This window comes from Elgaria multicarinata, chromosome 3, assembly GCF_023053635.1.
Source record: "Elgaria multicarinata webbii isolate HBS135686 ecotype San Diego chromosome 3, rElgMul1.1.pri, whole genome shotgun sequence".
Lineage (NCBI taxonomy): Eukaryota > Metazoa > Chordata > Lepidosauria > Squamata > Anguidae > Elgaria > Elgaria multicarinata.
This window is the reverse complement of record NC_086173.1, coordinates 174,843,411-174,863,098: the sequence shown is the minus strand read 5'-3', so window position 1 is coordinate 174,863,098 and position 19,688 is coordinate 174,843,411. Positions and strand designations below refer to the sequence as shown.

The window sequence follows — 19,688 nt, the reverse complement described above, 5'->3', positions numbered from 1 at the left end:
AGGATCGAGGTGAAGTCGGATCCTTCGCCTCGATCCAGAGCTCCGCCAGAAAGGTAAGTGGGGTTTACCGGGCCCTGCCGCTGTCGCCCATGTGGCGATGGCGGCAGGGCCTGGTAATCCCCCCCCCCCGTCCTCCCCTCCCTTACCTGCCTCCGTCCGCGGTCCGTCAGCGTCTTCAATTGAGCCCGTGGTTCCAGCAGGAAGTCTGGGCCGCTTGCGGCCCAGACTTCCTGGTGGAACCGCGGGCTCAATTGAAGACGGCGATGGACCACGGACGGAGGCAGGTAAGGTCCCCCTCTCCCTTGGTCCCTTACCGGGCTCTGCCGCCGTCGCCACATGGGCGGCGATGGCGGCAGGGACCGGTAACCCCCCCTATGGGGGGGGGAACGGAGCTCCGATCCGGAGCTCCGAGCGGAGCGGAGTGGGCACAGGCAGAGTGGGGGCGGGGCGGAGCGGCCCGATCCGAAAATGGCGGATCTGAAAGTGAAGCGGAGTGGGGGGTCCGTGCACACCCCTATTGGTTTGGTTTTTATCTCCAGTACTTGAGATGATGACGGATGCAGTTTTAATTGGAATAAAGCTTTCACAGGGTTTTTTTTTTCCACCTTGACCATAAGTCTTGACAGACTGTTTATTGCAACTCTCCTCTATGAACGTATCAAACTATCCGCATTTGACCCACTCCCTGCCCTGTTTGTGGCCCCCCCCAGGAAGGCGTCTGCCTGGCTGCAGAGGGAAAGCGAACGCTTCCCTTGGTCTGCCCAGAAAAGCCTCCTCTGCTTTCCGGATCTCCCTCAGCCCCTCCTTTCCCCTGCCTCCTCGTGTCTCTCACACATCCTTCTTCTTTCCTTCCAGCTTCACCCATCGTCTCCATCTCCCCCACCAAGGAAGCCCCCACTTCCCCCAACACCCTCCTGCTCTGCATCGTGACGGGATTTTATCCCCTGGAGATCGAGATCCAGTGGCTGAAGAACGGGCAGGAGCAGAAGGAAGGGGTCCTTTACGGGGAGGAGCTCCGGAACGGGGACTGGACCTACCAGACCCAGGTGATGCTGGAGACGAAGCCGGAGCACGGAGACGTCTACACCTGCCACATGGAGCACGCCAGCCTGGAGGCCCCCATCACCGTCCAGTGGGGTAGGAGCCTCCCTCCCTTCCCCTTCCTTCCTTCCTTAGATACAATCCTGCAAATAGGGTGGGAATGCTACATTCCTGTGTTATTCCTGACCTGCTGAGGATGCAGAGACCCCCCCCACACTTCTCAGGAGCTACCCTTGTTGATTTTTCCTGTATAATATTGCCAGGATTCGATCATTTTTGTCTGTCTCTTCTGCCAAGACGCTTGTTCATGCACTGGTTATCTCTCGGTTGGACTACTGCAACCTTCTTCTCTCTGGCCTTCCTTCTTCTCACATCAGTCCGTTGGTTTCTGTTCACCACTCTGCCGCAAAGATCATCTTCTTGGCTCGCCGCTCCGACCATGTTACTCCGCTTCTGAAATCTCTCCATTGGCTTCCAATTCACTTCAGAATCCAATATAAACTTCTCCTGTTAACCTTCAAAGCTTTTCACTGTCTAGCTCCTTCCTATCTCTCCTCTCTCATCTCACACTATTGCCCCGCTCGTGCTCTTCGCTCCTCTGATGCCATGTTTCTCGCCTGCCCAAGGGCCTCTACTTCCCTTGCTCAGCTCCGTCCATTTTCTTCTGCTGCCCCTTACGCCTGGAACGCTCTTCCAGAACATTTGAGAACTACAAGTTCAACCGCAGCTTTTAAAGCTCAACTAAAAACTTTTCTTTTTCCTAAAGCTTTTAAAACTTGATGTTGTGCAGACTTCTACTGTTACTTTCTGCTGTTAGTTTTACCCTACCCTGTGCCTGTTTGCATTCTCTTCCCCTCCTTATTGTTTTACTATGATTTTATTAGATTGTAAGCCTATGCGACAGGGTCTTGCTATTTACTGTTTTACTCTGTACAGCACCATGTACATTGATGGTGCTATATAAATAAATAATAATAATAATAATAATAATAATAATAATAATAATACCCTGATCTGATGGAGGTTCTTAGCAACAGCCGAAGTCTAGAGCTGCCCCCTCTTTTCCTGATGGTCTCCCAGGAGGTCCTTCTGTACTGATGGTGATGATTCACCTCGTGCCATCAGTGTGTGCAATGCAATTTACAATGTGCACGAGGACAGGAACTTGTCAGAGAATCCACACGGTGTTGGGGATATTTTTATCCACAGAAGAAAGAAAAGGACTTTATGGAGTTAAATGTGCTTGGCAGAATTGTCTCTGGAATGCCAGCAGGTGCCTGGCAGTTTAGTCTACGTGCAAGACCTGGAATAGAGACAATTGGTTAATTGAGCCAAGGGGGAAATGTATTTAAGATGTCCATGTTTAAAGACCTCTTGTTGTCAGGTTATTGTCAAGTTATCAGGTTTATTGTCATTATTATCTTTGTTGGTGAAGTATGCTGTAAATCTCTATGACCATAAGTAAAGGAAAAGTTTTATTGTCAGTAAAGTTCCTTACTGACAAAGTGAAGTGAGTATTTGATTTATTCCTCAAGTAAGACTCTAAGAGCTAGTAACCAGTGTGCTTCCAGCTATTCGCAGTCAGTACGTGGTCTGGAAAATTATTAAATTCCCCAACACATGGGTGGTGGTGGTGGGGGCAGCGGAAGGGGAACAGGGTGTGCAGTTCTGCCCCCTCCACCTCAGAAAGGCTCTTGTAGAGCTTCGGCTGTTGGGAGATATAAATATGCAATAAATAAATAAATAAAGGGGCAGGAAGGGGGGCTGGAACAACTCCCCTGTGCGGAAAGGGATTTAATGTTTGGGGCTTTTTAGCAGAGTTGGGGGGAATGATCCAGGTGTAAAAGACGATGCCTGGTGTGGCCAAAGTAGGCCGGGAGACGTTCTTCTCCGTCTCTCACAGAATACCAAGACCCAATGGTGGTTGGGGGGGGGGAATTCCATGAAGCTGAACGGTGGGAGATTCCGGACAGATGAAAGGAATCCGGGTGAATGGAACGTAGTCAAAGGAGGAGGTGTGTTGAGCCAGAGACAAAGCCATGCTAGCGCTCTCTCTTTGCCATGCTTACAAGATAGAGAGGGGGCGCAGGATTTATGCCCCCCTCTCCCCGGCCCCTCCCATCTCTCAGGATCTTGCCCCCCCCCTGCACCATCAGCTTTGAATCTAGTTTTATGTTGCCTGAGGACTAGCGTCTCCTGCAGTCACCACCGGTGAGGCTCCCTGTGAGCTCTGGAAAGCGCCTCAGCTCCTGGGTCCTGGTTGGGGCTGGCAGGAGAGGGTGGAGCCAGATGGGCGGTGGGGTGGGGGAGAATTGGGCAGCCAACCCCCCTTCCCGGCTCCCAATCATGGATCTTGTGACTTTCTGCTTTTAAAACTGTGGCTTGTTCTAATTTCCATTGGCTTTGTTTGTTAGGTTGTACATGATTTGCATTGTATTTCGTACTATGCTGATTTGTGTAAGTCGCCTTGTGTACTTTTGGAGAAAGATGGAGCCTAAATTCAATCCCAGTTCTAGTGGTGCAGAACGCATTGTGAAACTATGGAATCCTCTACCACAGGATGGGGTGATGGCCCTGAACACGGAGGGCTTTAGGAGGGGATCAGACGTAGCCATCACTGGCTACTAGTCCAGATGGCTCTATGCCACCTTCAGCATCACAGGCAATACGTCTCTGGCTGAGGCTTTCCTTGAGCAATCCCCCTGCCCCTTTGGTAGAACTTTACCAGGTCTCAGATGACAGCGACTTCCAATTGCAGCCCCCTCCCATGTTTCCCCCACCTCTTCTTCTCCCCCCCCCACAATGGAGGGTAATGCCAGGACCTCCCCGTGTGGAAGAACCCTCTGAATGCCAGTTTCTGGGGAACCAGAGCAGGCTGGTGGTCTTGCACTCCTGTCCCGCTTGTGGGCTTCTTTTAGGACCCTCCCTGCGAGTAGCGCATGGAACGGATCCTCCCTTGGACACCTGCAGGCCGAGAAGCCAAACCTGCCCCTGATCCTCCTGCTCACGTGGGGCTCCTGGTCTCTCTCCTCCCACAGAGCCTCGGAGGTCGGACTCTGCCAGGAGCAAAGTGTGGATGGGAGCCGTGGGGGCCGTGCTGGGCGTGGTCTTTGTGGCCGTGGGACTCTCCCTCTACCTGAAGAAGAAGAAAGGTAAGTGTGTGTGTCTGTGTATCACTGACCCTGTTCAGACAACACGCTAAGCCATGCTGGTTAAGCATTTTGAGAGAAACATCATGGCGTAGCCTGTGAAGCTCTTTGAATGGTTCAAAACGCTGTGGAGACGGGAAGTGATATTACTGCCTGTCCTGTCTGGCCATGGCTGTCATGACTGGGCCTGTTCCCCTTAGGCTGGGGGAAGGAGTTTCAGGCGACCAATCAGAATCAGATTTTGAAGCAGAAGAGAGACGGCGCCAGAAACCTTCCAGCCTATACGGGGAGTGGGAGAGGGGACCCTCAGGGGCTCTTCACCAGCTGGGAATGAACCTTCACCAGACCTTATCTCTGAAAGTTTAACAACACACAGTCCGTGGGAAATCTCTGTTCTTCCGAGGGCACTGAAAGATTAGCTGACCTTAGAGCCTGCCGCAGGGTCAAATGGGTGGAGCTAAAGAAAGGCGCGTGTCGTGTGTCTCAGGCACTTGTACTTTCAATGGGAGACAAATGATGAGGCTTGCTAAATAATCCACAAAGCTTTTATTAACCAACAAACGTCTCTTCAACCTGAATAGAGTCTACTTCTTTGAAGCGACCCCACCCCCTAGGCAAAACTATGCAAACTAAGCAAGACAATTGTCCGTGCAAGAAGAATAAGAAGCTACTTTTCAAATGCCGTAACTTCAAAGCGCCTGTTGCAATGGTAGGTTCTGGCGTATTCTCTCTGACTTTCTCACGGCTTCTTTACGTGCCGTGCGTTTCAGCTTCCCACCGATCCTAGCATCAGTTAGTGTTTCGGAACACTCGCCCCCGGAAGAAACCTCACTTCTCAGGGAGTGTGTAGGATTTGGCCTTGAGGAGATAAGCTCTGGAGGGGGCTGACTTCCAGCTGGGGAATCTCCCGTGAGAGCTTCCTCCCCCACTGGTCCAGGCTGGCTGGTGTCTGGCGCTGCGTCTTCTAGTTCTGAATCTGAATCTGATTGAATACCTGGAATGTCTTCTCCCGAAACCGGGGCAGTAGGGTTAGACATGACAGTGAGAGAAGGTCGGCCTGGCTAGCTTCTCTCCAAAAGCTTCTTCGGAAACAGTCTCACTGAAGTTAAAGTGTTCTGGGAAAAGGCTTTATGCTCTTCTTGGAAAGACCATTGTCTCGCTGAGTTTGCGTAGTTTTGCCTACAGGAAAGTTCCAAGGAGTTAGACTCCCTTCAGGTGGGAAATGTTGATTGCCTGAATAAAGCTTTGTGGATTATGTGGCAGGCTTCTTTTATTGTCTCCCAATAAGGCGGGAGGTTTTGGGAAACATGAGGGTGGCTCTCCAGGGTCTTGGGCCGGGAGGGAAGGATCACCTTCCCCATTACTTACTAGTATTTATTTTATTTATGTATTTATTTATTTATTACATTTTTATACTGCCCAATAGCCGAAGCTCTCTGGGCGGTTCACAAAAAGTACCTGGACTTCTTTCTTCACTGGAGATGCCGGGATTGAATCCAGGCAGACGGACCTTCTTGCATGCACAGCAGGGGCAGAAACACTGAGCTGCGGCCCCTCCCCTCCCGCAAAATCCATAGTTGCCCAGATGCAGCACAAGGTTACAGGGGAGTCGTTGACCACCAGAAGGGGGGCTCCTTGTGCTTCACTGCCATCCCGTCTGCCAGGACAACCGGAGGCCCCTGAGGAGGGTTTGCTTAGAAATATTCCCCTCAAGCCTAGGTCAATACTGGGATTTAGTTGGGCAGAGTGAAGAGTTATGGGAGGTTTCTGCTTTGTGAGGCTGTTCAGGGCCTAGGAGGGGAGGGGGGGCATTTTGGCCCTGCCAAGACACAACACGACTCCTTCATGGATGTAACTGTGTCTCCATCTTCTCTCTCTCTTTACAGCAACACCCATCCAGCCACCTGCAGGTAAGGCCTCTCCACACTCCTCCTCCCCCCCAATTCCTGGTGTTGGGTTTTCTCCTGCCTTTCCAAAACCAGTCGCCCAAAGCAGCTGACGGATATTTCAAAATGACCCTGCAAAGCCCACGTCCAGAGTGCAGCTCCTCTGCGGCATCCGAGAGTAGCAGCCCTGTGGGTCTCTTGCGGTGGAAACAACCAAGCGTCTTGTGGCACTTTGAAGTCTTGCAGATTTTGTGGTGTCAGAACCTTTTCTGAGCAGAGCCCACAAACTCAGATGCATTTGCTTGTTTACTAGGACTTAAATTAATATATTAAAATCTGTAAGAGGTTAACTATAACAATATTAAAATCACAGCTACTAAAATCAATTACAACTACAACAGTAACAACAATAGAAATAACAGTGAAACGGTGCATTGTCCTGATTAATTACAATTACGACAGGTCAGATTAATTGCAAACTAGCTGACAGATGTATAAGGATGCAGAAAGTGGGGGGGAGTCAGTCAGAGGGGCCCAAAGGCACTGAAATGCAAGGGGGGCTTTGAGGAAAACTCTCCTGTATCCGAAGGAAGCACAGTGAGACCCCAGAAGCACAAGAAGTTGGGTCAACACAGCCTTCCTGGTTTGGCCATGTGAATCGAACACTTCCAAAGGCGGAGATACGTCCTTGGTCTCAATTCAGCCCTCAAAGAACACAATCAAACTTGCTGATGGTTCTACTTCAGCCGTGTCATTCTGAGGCCTCCCTTTAGAGTTCAGCTGTCAACTTGTTGGAGGCCTGTGAGGGGCTGTAGTGTGAAAGAGGTGGGGGTGGGAGAGACCCAGGGAAAGTCAATTTTCCATCTAAACATGAATTTTCCTCTTAATGTATGTATTTCAATATACGTTTTTATCTCTCCTCCCTTTTCCCTCCCAGCCCTCATCGGCTAGTCCTTCCACCTCTGAGTCCCAGCATAGAAAGAAACTCTTTGCATGGCTACTGCAGCTCTTTGCTTTACGCCTTTCCTTGGAAGATGCAAAACTGAAGGGGCTGAAAAAGAAGAGACCCCCCCAGCCTGGACTTCCTCCTCCTGTTCCTGTTTCTCTTCATTTCTTTCTGTGTTTTTCTCTTGGGGTGGGTGGGGGATTCATCCTGCCAAGTGCTGAGAAGATGCTTCTCCTTCCCTGGATTTCTGATCAGGAGCAGAGAACTGCTCAAGGTCTCTTCCTCCCCTGGCAGGACCATCACTCCCGGGTCCACTGTCTGCATTAGTAACGGCATCCTGAAGCGCTGAGACACGCAAGCGGATTCCGCTCTAGGGTTGATGGACTGTGAATGAAAACGCCTGTTGCCAGTTGCAGGAAATCACCAGGCTGAACCAGGAAGGGGCCGTAGATCTGTGCGATGGATCCCCTGCTGAGAATGCAGAAGGTCCCCGGTTGAACCTCTAGCAGAAGCGCCAGGCAGGGCAGGGCCAGGAGTTGGCCTTTTAGTGCCCTGCAGGTGTTTTAAGCTATGATTCACACAATCCCTGCCCCTGCTGGCTGGGGGTTATGGGAGTTGTAGTCCATCACATCCAGAGAGCACCACATCCCCTCCTCCTGGTGCAGACAGTGGTGAACTAGACGGATCAGGGCCTGACTCTGTGGAAGGCGGCTTCCTATGTGCTCTTGCAGCCTGCAGACCTCCCAGTGTGTTATGAATCGCAGGGTGAAGTGGCAGGAGGAACGGGCTTTGTGAAAGGGCTGGAGTCCAGCCCCTGGGGGACCCTCCTCTTCCTGAATCACCTGCAGGAGGGTCATTGAGTTCAGCTCCCCAAGATTGAAGGGTTCCCCCCTCTGCCACTTTCTCCCAGTTCCACCGGGTTTGGTGGGCAGTCCACCAGTGGGAAGAGGGAGGGGTCTTGGGTCCTTCATGGAGGGACAGGGGAAGGGGGGGTCTCTCAGGACTCTGCATCTGATGTTAGGGGACACTGAAATGCAGAAAACTCCAACAGTGACCTGGTTCACCTGCCAAGACAAGCCCCTGTGGGTGATCAGACATGGAGGGTTGTCGTGTCATGTGAATCCACGTTGTTCCTTGCAGGACTCATCAGTCCTTCCTGCTTTGGGTCTCCCATGAGAAATAATCCCTTTGACAGCCAATGGAGCTCTTTCCCTTCCTTCTTTCCTTGGAAGGGGTGGGGAAGCTGTGGGCAGGAAAGAGACAACCCCCCCCTTCCCAAGTGGCTGAGAGATTCCCTCCGGGGTCGCCTGTCTGCCTTCAGCCAGGGCTGCTGCGTCTCTGTTTCCAGGCAGGCTGGACCCTGGGTTGTGCCAGCTGAGCCTGAGGCAGCCGGGCTGGGCCAGGGCATGTGGGTGGGTGGGCGTCTCAAGCCAGTAGCCGGCCTCAGTGTTTGTAGGAGTGCCAGAAGTATAAGGGGAGGTATATCATTTGCAATTGTTTTAAGCCCAATGTTGTAATTGTGTTTTAATTATTTGTGTGTAAAATAAAATTAGGGGGCAGGGGAAATTAAAGAGGGGCAGGACCCCAAAGCCCTCCTTGGCTTCAAGTCTGGGTGTGGGGGCTGCGTTGGTTTGGTGGGAGGGGGCGTTGGAAGTGGCAAGGGCTTCGTGTGAAGGGTTTGCTACGCTCCTTGCTGACCACAGTTGCTTGGGTCATGGCCAGTTCCTCTCTTTCATTTCCCTGAATGCAGAGTGCACTTTCTCTCCACTGACGGGCACGGGAGGGGGTGGGGGCTCTGGGAAAGGGTCTTGTGGGGGGGGACATGCTATTGAGGGAAGAGGAGAAAGGTCTTGGGTGAGCCTGCTCATCTCACACTATTGCCCCCCCCCTTCGTGCTCTTCGCTCTTCAGATGCCATGTTTCTGACCCGCCCAAGGGCCTCTACGTCTCTTGCTCGGCTTCCTCCATTTTCTCTCGCTGCCCCTTACGCCTGGCACGCCCTTCCAGAACATTTGCGGAGCACGAGTTCAATCGCAGTTTTTAAAGCTCAGCTGAAAACTTTTCTTTTTTCTAAAGCTTTTAGAACTTGAATTTGACCTTTCTTTTATACTGTTAGTTTTACTCTGCCCTGTGCCTGTTTGGTGCCTTCTCTTCCCCTTCTTATTGTCTTATTATGATTCTATTAGAATGTAAGCCTATGCGGCAGGGTTTTGCTATTTTATTGTTTTACTCTGTACAGCACCATGTACACGGATGGTGCTATATAAATCATCATCATCATCATCATCATCATCATCATCATCATCATCAGAAGAAGAAGGTTTTGATGGAGGTTTGCCTGAACAGGGTGTCGTTTGGTGACTCTCACAAGAGGGGATGGCAGGAACGTGTCATTTGCTTCTTTCTATCTTCTAGCACACACACCCCTCAATGTCCCCTGCTTTGTCTACAGTCCCCCCCCTATTTCCTCTGGGGGAGGAGGGGAAGAGGCAAGAAGCCCTCAGGCCTTTCCCTCCTGCCCACAATCCCAGTCAGACCCACCACCTTCTCCAGCCGACTGGGCCAGGGGATGGATGTGGGCATATAATCATAGAATAGCAGAATTGGAAGGGGCCCACAAGGCCATCGAGTCCAACCCCGGGCTCAATGCAGGAATCCACCCTAAAGCATCCCTGGCAGAGAGAGGGAAGTCCGGGAGGCAGCAGGAGCCCTGGCTAACATCCCTCCCACTCTCCAGGACTGGACCGAATTGCGTAGACTCACGTGCACACAATGGGAAAGGAAGGGGGGGACGCAGTTTGGAGAGGGAGGCCCTGCCAGAAGGAGGAGGGAGGCATGAGAGACCCCTTCCCTTGCATTTGTGAGACTCCACAGTCAGACCCTTTGAGAAGAGCGGTGGCAGCAGGTCTCTGCCGTGGGCAAAGGGAGCGAGCATTCATTCATTCATTCATGCATCTAAAATACGTATCCTGGCCCCCGTCTTTTATGGCAGAAGCCCCCCCCCCCCCACAAGGCGGCTTCCAGTAATAAAATACATTAAAAAGTGCTCTCTGCCTTGGGCGAGGGGAGAACCGAGTCTGCAAGAGCCTTGATGGTCTGGGCAATCATAGAATCATAGAATAGCAGAGTTGGAAGGGCCCCACAAGGCCATCCAGTCCAACCCCCTGCTCAATGCAGGAATAACCCACCCTAAAGCATCCCTGGCAGATGTGGGTTCTCAGCCTGGCTTGCGAGGGCCCACGGAGGGTCTGCCTGGGCGACACCTGGCCCTGGGTGGCCGCAGGACTCCAGAGTTTGCCGCAATCCATAGCAGCGGGGTGGGGGTGGGGGTGGGGGAGTCCTGCCAAGGGTGGGGGGAGGCCCAGAGGTGACGGTGTCATTTGCACTGAGCTGCATCGGCAGCCAGACCTCTGACCGGGAGGAAGCAGAGGCGCCCCAGCACTTTCTCACTTTCACTTTCCCCCCCCCCACTTCCGAGGCGCGAGCTGCAAGCGGTGGGAAGGGCGTCCCCGGGGGTCCTAAAGACCCGGCCTCTGCTGCTGCTGCTTCCTCCTCCTCCTCCTCCTCGTTCTCCATGGGGGGAGGCAAGGACGCCTCTTCCTCGTCTCTTTTACAGCTACACGATTGTTTTCGGGGTGCACTGGGGGCGGATGGAAGCGCTTTCAGTACGATGTGTGGAAGAGCCCCAGAGACTCATGACGCTGTTGAAGGGTGAACTCTCACTGGACCATCTTTGGGCCCAGGCAGAGCTGCGTCCAGGACTTTGCAGAAAGAGCGGTGCCCCCCCCCCCCGCCCCCTTCTCTCCCATTAACAGACGAAAAAGTTTCCCTTCTGGGGCTGGAAGCCATCTTGTGCCCTTCCCTTCTCCCGTTGTTGCTGATGGGACCCTCCGTGGTGAGGAGAAGGGAGGGGAGGGGGCTTGGAGAGCGTGAGCGAGCCCCCTTCTGCTCCTCGCCATCCCACTGGGGTACCAAATAAGTCTTCCCTGAGGATGAGACCCCCTTAAACACCAAGACGCTGTGGAGAGAAAAGGGGCAAGAGGGACCCAGGAAGCCCCCGAGGCTCAGGGAGGGAGCCAGGGAAGAAGGGAGGAAGGAAGGAATGGGGAGTATAAAAAGAGAAATGCCCCCCCCTCAGGACCCCACCCTGTCTCCACCGCTTCTGCCACCCCCAGTGACCTCTCCAGGGAGAGGGTCCCGGGGCAGGAGTCGGGTTGCTTTGCCTGGAGGGGTTGGTGTCCCCTGGAGGATCCTTTGAAAGCGAGGGAAGGAGGGGGAGGGGGAGGGGGCAGGGGGAGGGGAGCCCTTAGAAAACTCCCCTTGCCAGATTCAGAAGGCCCCTCCAGTTCCTAGAGACGGAGAAGCCCTGGAAGCAGGAGCGGAGGAAGAGCCCCGAGGCTGGGCCAGAGCAACGTGGGTCCATCTCATCCAGGATTCTCTTCCCACTGGTGCCAACATGCTGCCTCCCCAGCACGGGAGGCCCACAAGGAGGACATGAGAGCAAGGGCACTCCCCCACCCATGTTCCCCAGCAACTGGTGCACACAGGCTTATCACCTTGAAGACTGGAGATAGCACACAACCATCAGGGCTAGGAGCCATGGACAGCCTTCTCCTCCAGGGCTTTACCCAACCCCTTTTAAAGCCCTCCAAACTGGAGGCGCTCACTTTCAATTACCCCCCACCCCCCATTTTTGTAATATATGCACATGGAGTTGTATGAAAGGCATACAGCCTTCCAGCAGTTATACAGGGGTCTCAAGAACAGTGCACCAAATATCCAAATAACTATCCATTCGAAGATGGCATCTATATGCCCCCCTTTCAAATACTGAGAGCCTTGTAATAACCCCCTCCCCAAAAGAAGCAGCTACTGGACGTGGCCCAAACATAGGCTGCATTGCAATGATGGGGCAGCCTAAGCTGATAGGAGGTGCTCTTTGCCACTGAGTCCCCCTGTGCCTCAAGTGACAGTTCTGGATCCAAGAGCACCCCCAAACTACGGACCCGGCACCTTAGGGGGAGTGCAAACCCATCTAACAGCACCACCCACTAACAGTACCTCCGTCTTGTCTGGATTGAGACTCAGTTTGTTAGCCCACATCTAGTCCATTACCGTGCTGAGGTACTGATTCAGAACAGCCACTGCCTCACCTGGGTTTGATGAAAAGGAGAGGTAGAGCTGGGTGTCATCTGCATATTGGTGGCACCTCAGTCCACATCTCTGGATAATCTCTCCCAGTGGTTTCATGTAAATGTTAAACAGCCTAGGGGATAAAATAGAGCCCTGTGGAACCCCATGGCCTAAATGCCATGGCACGGAGCAATAATCCCCCAGCACCGCCTTCCAGAATCAACCGTCCAAGTAGGAGCGGAACCACTGCAACGCAGTACCTCCAACTCCCAGCCAGGACAACCCATCCAGAAGGACACCGTGGTCGATGGTATCGAAAGCCGCTGAGAGGCCCCAGAGAATCAAGAGGGTTGCACCCTCCCCCCCCGCCCTGTCCGTCTCCTGGCAAAGGTCATCCCACAGGGCGACCCAGGCAGTTTCTGTTCTGAAACCTCGCCCACATCCTCGGGCCTCACTAACAGAAACTCATCCACTAAAACTGGACCAGACGGCACGTTGAACGCCTCTGCTAGTGGAGCTGCATGAAGTGTGGTGTCCAATTCATGGTGAATCTGAGCGACTTTGTCTTCAAAGTGCCGTGCAAACTTGTCACAGCTTTGCATGCAGAAGGTTTCAGGTTCAACCCCAGGCAGGGCTGGAAATATCCCTGCCTGAATCCCTGGAGAGCCCTTGCTGCCAGTCCATGTCAACAGTGCTGGGCTCGATGGAACCATGGTCTGACTCAGTAAACAGCAGCTTCCTAGGTTCTGCCCAATTAGACAACCCCTTACTGAAGAGATGTTGCAGCATCCAATAGACATGAAGCAACATTTTTGCTGAATAAGACATAGCCTAAGACCCAGAGACGTGGCAGATAGATGCCAAAGCGGCGATCCACGGATTAGGAGTGTCTCTCAAACTCCCAAATGTGTCCAGATGTTCTTGACTTAGGCTGTTTGGTGTCTTTGCGAGTCTGTTCCCAGCAGACCCCCAGGGAGTGACCCTCCCTCCCACAAGGCTCTAGGATGGCCTGGGGAGGGGGGAGTCTTCCAGGGGGCTCCTTCCACTGCTGCCTATTGTGGAGCTCTTGGCCCTCGCCAGAGTCTGGCCTTGTTGCTGCAATTGAGCCCAGATCCATCCCAAGGGGTCCGATTTCGGGAAGATCATCCAGGTGGAGGCGGCCAGAGGGGGCAGCCTCAGAAAGGAAGGAGTGAAGAGCCGACTCAGGGGTTGTTGGGAGTGGAGGAGGGACACAGCACTTGCTTCTCAGCCCAGGCCTTGGGAGGGGTCCTTCTCCCTCCCCCCCCCACTATCCCAGGTGAGGAGGCCTGCTGGGCGTCTCAGGGCTGCTCTTCCCCAAAGATCGCCAGAATTAGGGGGCGGCTGACTGGCTCCACCCAGCTGAAAATGGGGCTTCCTCCTTGGAGTCCCATCTCAGCTGCAGCCCACCAAACCTGGGGGAAGGAGGAACGGGGTGTGTCTCTTTAATGCATCCTCCCCCCAAGAGATGCACACGCCTATAGACTAGGGGTGTGATCCGCTCCGATTAGGAGCGTAGAAGCAGTAGCGGATTGGCCTGCTCCGCCTTACCCAGAGGCGGAGTAGGAGCGGACCGCGGACCCCCTAGAAGCAAGGCGAAGAGAAGCGCCCATTTTTCGGAGCTCCTAGTTCAGGCGGAGCGCTCCGGTCGCCATCTTGAAAACATTTCACCATTGGATTGCATTGCGGCAAATAATCGCGCATAACTAGGTTGTTTTTGAAGCTATCGTTCTAGAAATTCTTGTGCTCAGAGAGTCGTGGATGGGGGTCATTTTGAGACCACTCTCACCTCTCTGCGTTGTCTGGGTCGCGTGCTATATTTTTGTGAAAATCGGGTCAACCGCGCGGCTCAAATGGCGTTTTCGGCTTTTCGCCCATAGGATTGCATTGAGGGAAAGAATCGGGGATAACTGGGGGGGGGGGTTAAGCTATCGTTCTGAAAATTCTTGTGCACAGAGAGTCGTGGATGGGGGTCATTTTGAGACCACTCTCACCTCTCTGCGTTGTCTGGGTCGCATGCTATATTTTTGTGAAAATCGGGTCAACCACGCGGCTCAAACGGCGTTTTCGGCTTTTCGCCCATAGGATTGCATTGAGGGAAAGAATCGGGGATAACTGGGGGGGGTTTAAGCTATCGTTCTGAAAATTCTTGTGCACAGAGAGTCGTGGATGGGGGTCATTTTGAGACTACTCTCAACTTTCTGCGTCGTACGGGACGCGCGCTAGAAGTTTTTAAAAAATCGGCGGGAAAAATACCTTTTTCAAAGGGCTGAGGGGCAGAGTCAGCTCCCGGTCATGATGATCCCAAAGTTGGAGGAGGGCATAGGCAAAACAGGTAACTTGGGATTCTGGGAAACTTCTCTTTCTTCATCTGAACGGGCTTTTCCCCGTGTTTTTTAACACAGTAGCCCCACCAAATGCACAAACACAACCTGAAATCATATACTAAGCCAAGAATAAGAGATAGAAACACAGCACTGCTCCCCACCCTAACCTTGGTGAACAACTGAATCGATGTGGTGCAAGGGGATGAGCTCCCCTAGGGCATCTCATCGTGGACGTGCCCCCACTCTCTCCTGCACTGGAAGGCCATTAGAGCCTTCCAAAGAGAGTAAAACGGTGGAGCTATGCCTATCATGAGTCGAAGTGAATGGTCACTTTTCAGTGGTGGAGCAATGCCTGTTATGAGTCGAAGTGAGCGTTTTACTTCTTCTCAGAGCTGTTGGTGGCTGTCTTGAACTGGCAGCTACTTCCCCCTCCCCCGGGCACGTCCCCCTATTGCTGGTAAAAGACAGATATAGCCTTTTTTAAAAAATTCTTCTTGCTGTTTATTGAGCAACACTGCTGCTTTTAATTCCACCCCTCCTTTGTTTATTTATTGATTTATTCCATTTTATATGCATTACTGGCTTATCCTTGGCTCACTTCCTTATGCCCCCAGAAATGCCAGCTGCATGCCTGCCTGCCTTCCCTCCCTCCTCCCCTGCCCACCTCGCAGGGATGTTGTGTGTGGGGTGCCCGATTTTCAAAAATTCGCCAAAAATCAGGGGATGATGGGATTGCTTTGAAACTTGGCGTGCGTGTGTATATCCCCATGAGGTGTCATGGTGCCAAACATGAGGTTTCTAACTTGAACAGAAAAAAAGTTGTATAATTTTTTAGCTTTCAATGCAAGCCTATGGGGGGGGGGGAAACGGAGCTCCGGATCCGGATCCGGAGCTCCGAGCGGAGCAGAGCGGAAGTGGGCGGAGCGGGGGCGGGGCGGAGCGGCCCGATCCGGAAAATGGCGGATCTGCAAGTGAAGGGGAGCGGGGGTCCGTGCACACCCCTACTATAGACCTTCCTCTGCCTTCTTTTGCAGCCTATCTCCTCCATCTGCACATGCCAGTGGACCTTCTGCCTGGAGACAGATGCTGCTGCTCAATGGTGAATTCTCACTGGTGCTTCTCTGTGCCCAGGCAGGGTCTCTGGGACTTTGCAGAAATAGTTCCATGCCCCCCCCCCACTTGTATTAACAGACCAAAAAGTTTCCCTTCTGGGGCTGGAAGCAGAGTTTCCTCTTCTTCTCCTGATAGAGCAGCAGCCATGGCGTGGGCTTCCCTTCTCCCGTTGATGATGGTGCTGCTGATGGGACCCTCCATGGTCTCTGGAACTGGAGGAGGGAAGAAGCCCCCCCAGGTGAGGAGCAGGAGCAGGAGCAGGTGAGGGAGGAGGAGGTGGGGGTTGGGGCGGGAGACCCCTTCTGCTCCTCACCATCCCAATGGGGTAGCAGAGACGTCTCCCCTGAGGACGAGACCACCTTAAGCCCAAAGACCTTGTGGCGGGCCAAGAGGGATCCAGGATGCTCAGGGAGGGAGGGAGGGAGGAGTGTCAAAGAGAAATGGCCCCCTCACAACCCCCTTCCCACCCCCACTCCTTCTGCCCACCCTCCTGGCTTCTCCAGGGAAAAGGAGATGGTCTGAACGAGAGTCGGGGTGGCGCCCCCTGGAGGACCCTTTGTAAGTGAGGGAGGGAGGGGAGAGGGGAAGGGAGGCTTGGCCAGGGCAGGGGTCTCTGGGGCAGAGGAGAGGGAGGGGAGCAGGTAGAAGACTTCCGTTGCTGGATTCAAAAGGTCTGTTTAGTGCCTGGGGAGACGAAGGAGCCCTCAAACCAGGAACGGAAGAAGAGCCGCGAGGCTGGACCGGACCAAAGTGGGTCCCTTTCGTCCAGGATTCTCTTCCCACTGAGGGCAACAAGCTGCCCGCCCCCACGGAAAGCCCACAAGTAGGACACGAGAGCAACAGCACTCTCCCACCCATGTTCCCCAGCCACTGCTGCACCTATGCACACCAGCCCTGATACTGGAAGGAGCACACGGCCATCAGGGCTAGTAGCCATGGGCTGCCTTCACCTCCAGGAATTTATCCAACCCCCTTTTAAAGCCATCCAAATTGGTGGCCATCTGTACATCTTGTGGTAGTGAGTTCCATAGTTCAACTCTGTGTTGTGCGAAGAAGCCCTTCCTTTGATCTGCCCTGAATCTCCCACCAATCAACTTCATGGGATATGAGGCCTTTGGGTTCTAGTATTTTGGGAGAGGGTGAGAAATGCCTCCCTCTCCACAGGAAGTATAACTTCGTCCGCCTCCGTCCCGTCTCACCTTTTCTCTAAGCTAAACAGTCCCAGGGAGTTTGTTACCTTTCCTTGTATGGGAAATGGCTCCAGCCCCCCTGGACTTTAGTTGCCTTCTTCTGAGCTTCCCCCAAGTGTTTAATGTGAAATTGAGCCCCGGGGAAAGACCAGGCTGTGGTGCAGCTTCTAGTGCAGCCTCAGGCGTCTTTGGAGGCGGATCTGGTGCAGCCTGAGGAGGAGAAGAGAGGCCAAATTCTGAAACTTCTGACGTTGTTTTCCATGGGGAGTTTTGTAAGGAATCCGGAAGCGCGTTGTTAGACTGTTTGTCTGTATGTCTGTGTGTGTGAGTGTGTGTGTGTGTGAGTGTGTGTGTCAGTCTAATTCTCTCTACTGCTCACAGTCGAAGTTGTGACTCTTCTCATTGGCCGAAAACACTGAGAGGCGGGCTCAGGCTCCTTCCTGGCCAGACGATTGGGCAGGAGAGAGCCTGCTTGGCCAGTGTGCCTTTTCCCCTCTCCTGCTCTTTGAGGACTAGAGACTTGAGTTGGTGCCAGCGGGGCTTGAGCCTGGGCGAGTCCCGGCCAAGGGGGCAACTTGTGGCCCAAGCGCGACTCAGCATAGTCCTCCTGACCTGAGAAACCCCCAGCCCAGACCCCCCCCCTCCTCCTCCTCCTCCTTATGATGCCCTCGGGGGCGCTCTCTCTCCTCCTCCTCCAGCCCCCCATTTCCTGCTCCAGATGAAGGAGGAATGCCGCTTCATCAACGGGACGCAGCAGGTGCGCCTCCTCGCCAGGTGGATCTACGGGCGGCAGGAGATCGTGCGCTTCGACAGCGCCCGCGGGGACTTCGAGGCCGTCACGCCGCTGGGGGAGCCCACAGCCAAGTACTGGAACAGCCAGGAGGACTACCTGTACGTGTCGCGGACTGCGGTGGATCGCTTCTGCCGCTACAACTACGACAACATCTTCGGACCTTTTGCCCACCGGCGGCGGGGTGAGTCCACTGGGGGAATCCCGCCCGGGGAGGGGAGGGGAGGGCCGTCAGTTCTACGCGTGCCTGGGGGCTGCAGAAGAGACCCCCTCTGAGAAACCCGCGTCTGCCCCAGCTTTCACAACGCGAAAGACACCCCCCCCCCCATTCCCACACCCATTTTGAGGCTCCCAAAGGGCTGCTCGGGGCGGGGCGGGGGGAACGGACCCTGGACGTTATTCGGACCTCTCCTCCTTCTGCCTTTATTATTCACATTCATTCTTAAATTCACGTTGATCCTTCACGTTCTTCCATTGTGTTTATTAACCTTCTTAAGCCCCTGCGCAGCCACTGAAAACAAGGGGGATAAGAAGAAACTTGAGTGTGTGTGTGTGGGGGGAACTCCTTGAGACGCATCTCCACCCCTCCCCGATTTCTCAAATGCAGGAGTGCGGGCGGGGGGAAGGGAGAAAGAATCGTCGTTCTGTTGGGGGAGGGGGAAATTGCACAGTTTGGGAGCGACACAGGAGGAACCCCCCCTCCCCCACATGGCTTCTCAGCCTTCTGCATTCAGGATCCTCTTTAAATATTTAAACCACTGATCTGATCATCAATAAAGGGAAAGAAAATGTTTAATGTTTCATAGAATCATAGAATAGCAGAGTCGGAAGGGGCCCCTAAGGCCATCGAGTCCAACCCCCTGCTCAATGCAGGAATCCACCCTAAAGCATCCCTGACAGATGGTTGTCCAGCTGCCTCTTGAAGGCCTCTAGTGTGGGAGAGCCCACAACTTATATATACTTGTAATACTTATACAAATGCACATATTTATTTATTTATTTATTTATATTTAGTCGTAATGAAAATATCTTTCAGGTTACCTGTAAAATAACCCCACTTTTTATGGCTAAATAACCTCACCCCACTCTTCTGGGCAGCAAATGTGGATACAGCATGGCCCAAAGTCACAGCCCAGTCTGTACATAGAGCATGTACGGATGGCGCTCTTGACTGCAGCGTCATTGGCCTGAATTTATTTCTCATAAAGGATCCTTTGGAGAATACTCTCGTGCTTCTCCTCCAGAATTTGAAATGGGGAGAGGGAGATAAAGGCAGAAAGCCCCCCACCCCACCCCCCATTACCAGTGAGAGGTCAGTGGGGGGGGTGAGGATGGGAAAAGAAAGGGTGGGGCATTGAGGACACTGAGGAGCCAGGAGGGGAGGGGTTAGAAGGGTCTCACCCCCACATTTCTGCTCTGTAGTTGTCACTCCATGTTGGAGGGGCACTTGTGACTTCCTATCCACCCCTACTCTCAACACATAGTCACAAGCAGACTGAGGGCTCCACCACACCAGCGTTTTATCACACTCGTCAAGCCTGGTTTGCTGTTTTGCAGCCTGGTACTCACATGACGCCCTGCCCGTCCAGCAGTCACTCCGCCTCTTCTCCCCAGAGTTCCCAAAACTGCCACTTTATCCATCATCATTATTATTTTATACAGCACCATCACTGCACATGGTGCTGTACACAGTAAAAATGCAACAAAAGGTGATATTAACCTAACACAATATAATTGAAAGCAAAGAAGTTAAGGCAGCCTTCCTCAACCTGGGGCGCTCCAGATGTGTTGGACTGCACCTCCCAGGCTGGGGCATTCTGGGAGTTGTAGTCCAACACATCTGGAGCGCCCCAGGTTGAGGAAGGCTGAGTTAAGGAAACAGGTTAAAAAATGCAATTTTTATGCCCTGTGGGTGAGCAGTTCCCGAGTCCGGGAGACAGGCTCATTGCCTGTTCTGGATGGGGTTGCTCTGCCTCTGAAAGAACAGGTTCGTAGTTTGGGGGTACTCTTAGACCCATTTCTGTCGTTGGGGGCTCAAGTATCCGCCACGGCTTGGAGTGCCTTTTACCATCTGCGGTTGGTTCGCCAACTACGGC

At 53.3% G+C, this 19,688-nt stretch overlaps 4 protein-coding genes across 7 annotated transcripts in view; 3 read left to right on the top strand and 1 right to left on the bottom strand.

Moving 5' to 3' along the window:
* The window catches only part of LOC134396452 (class II histocompatibility antigen, M beta 1 chain), a 274,896-nt gene that overhangs the window by 172,826 nt on the left and 82,382 nt on the right, over positions 1-19,688 (bottom strand). The window lies entirely within an intron of this gene.
* The window catches only part of LOC134396456 (H-2 class II histocompatibility antigen, E-S beta chain-like), a 67,680-nt gene that overhangs the window by 5,092 nt on the left and 42,900 nt on the right, over positions 1-19,688 (top strand). The window lies entirely within an intron of this gene.
* The window catches only part of LOC134396457 (rano class II histocompatibility antigen, A beta chain-like), a 128,024-nt gene that overhangs the window by 81,163 nt on the left and 27,173 nt on the right, over positions 1-19,688 (top strand). The window contains exon 6 of one of the 3 annotated variants that reach the window (XM_063122975.1): positions 7,014-7,142. The exons of the other annotated variants lie outside the window; for them this stretch is intronic. Within the exon in view, the coding sequence (XP_062979045.1) occupies positions 7,014-7,027 (14 nt within the window). The 3' untranslated portion in view covers positions 7,028-7,142. Of the gene's footprint in view, positions 1-7,013; positions 7,143-19,688 lie in introns of those variants that run through there. 3 annotated transcript variants of the gene reach the window in all.
* Positions 1-19,688, top strand: part of LOC134396461 (H-2 class II histocompatibility antigen, E-S beta chain-like) — an 88,063-nt gene that overhangs the window by 60,022 nt on the left and 8,353 nt on the right. The gene's annotated exons all lie outside the window — the stretch shown is intronic.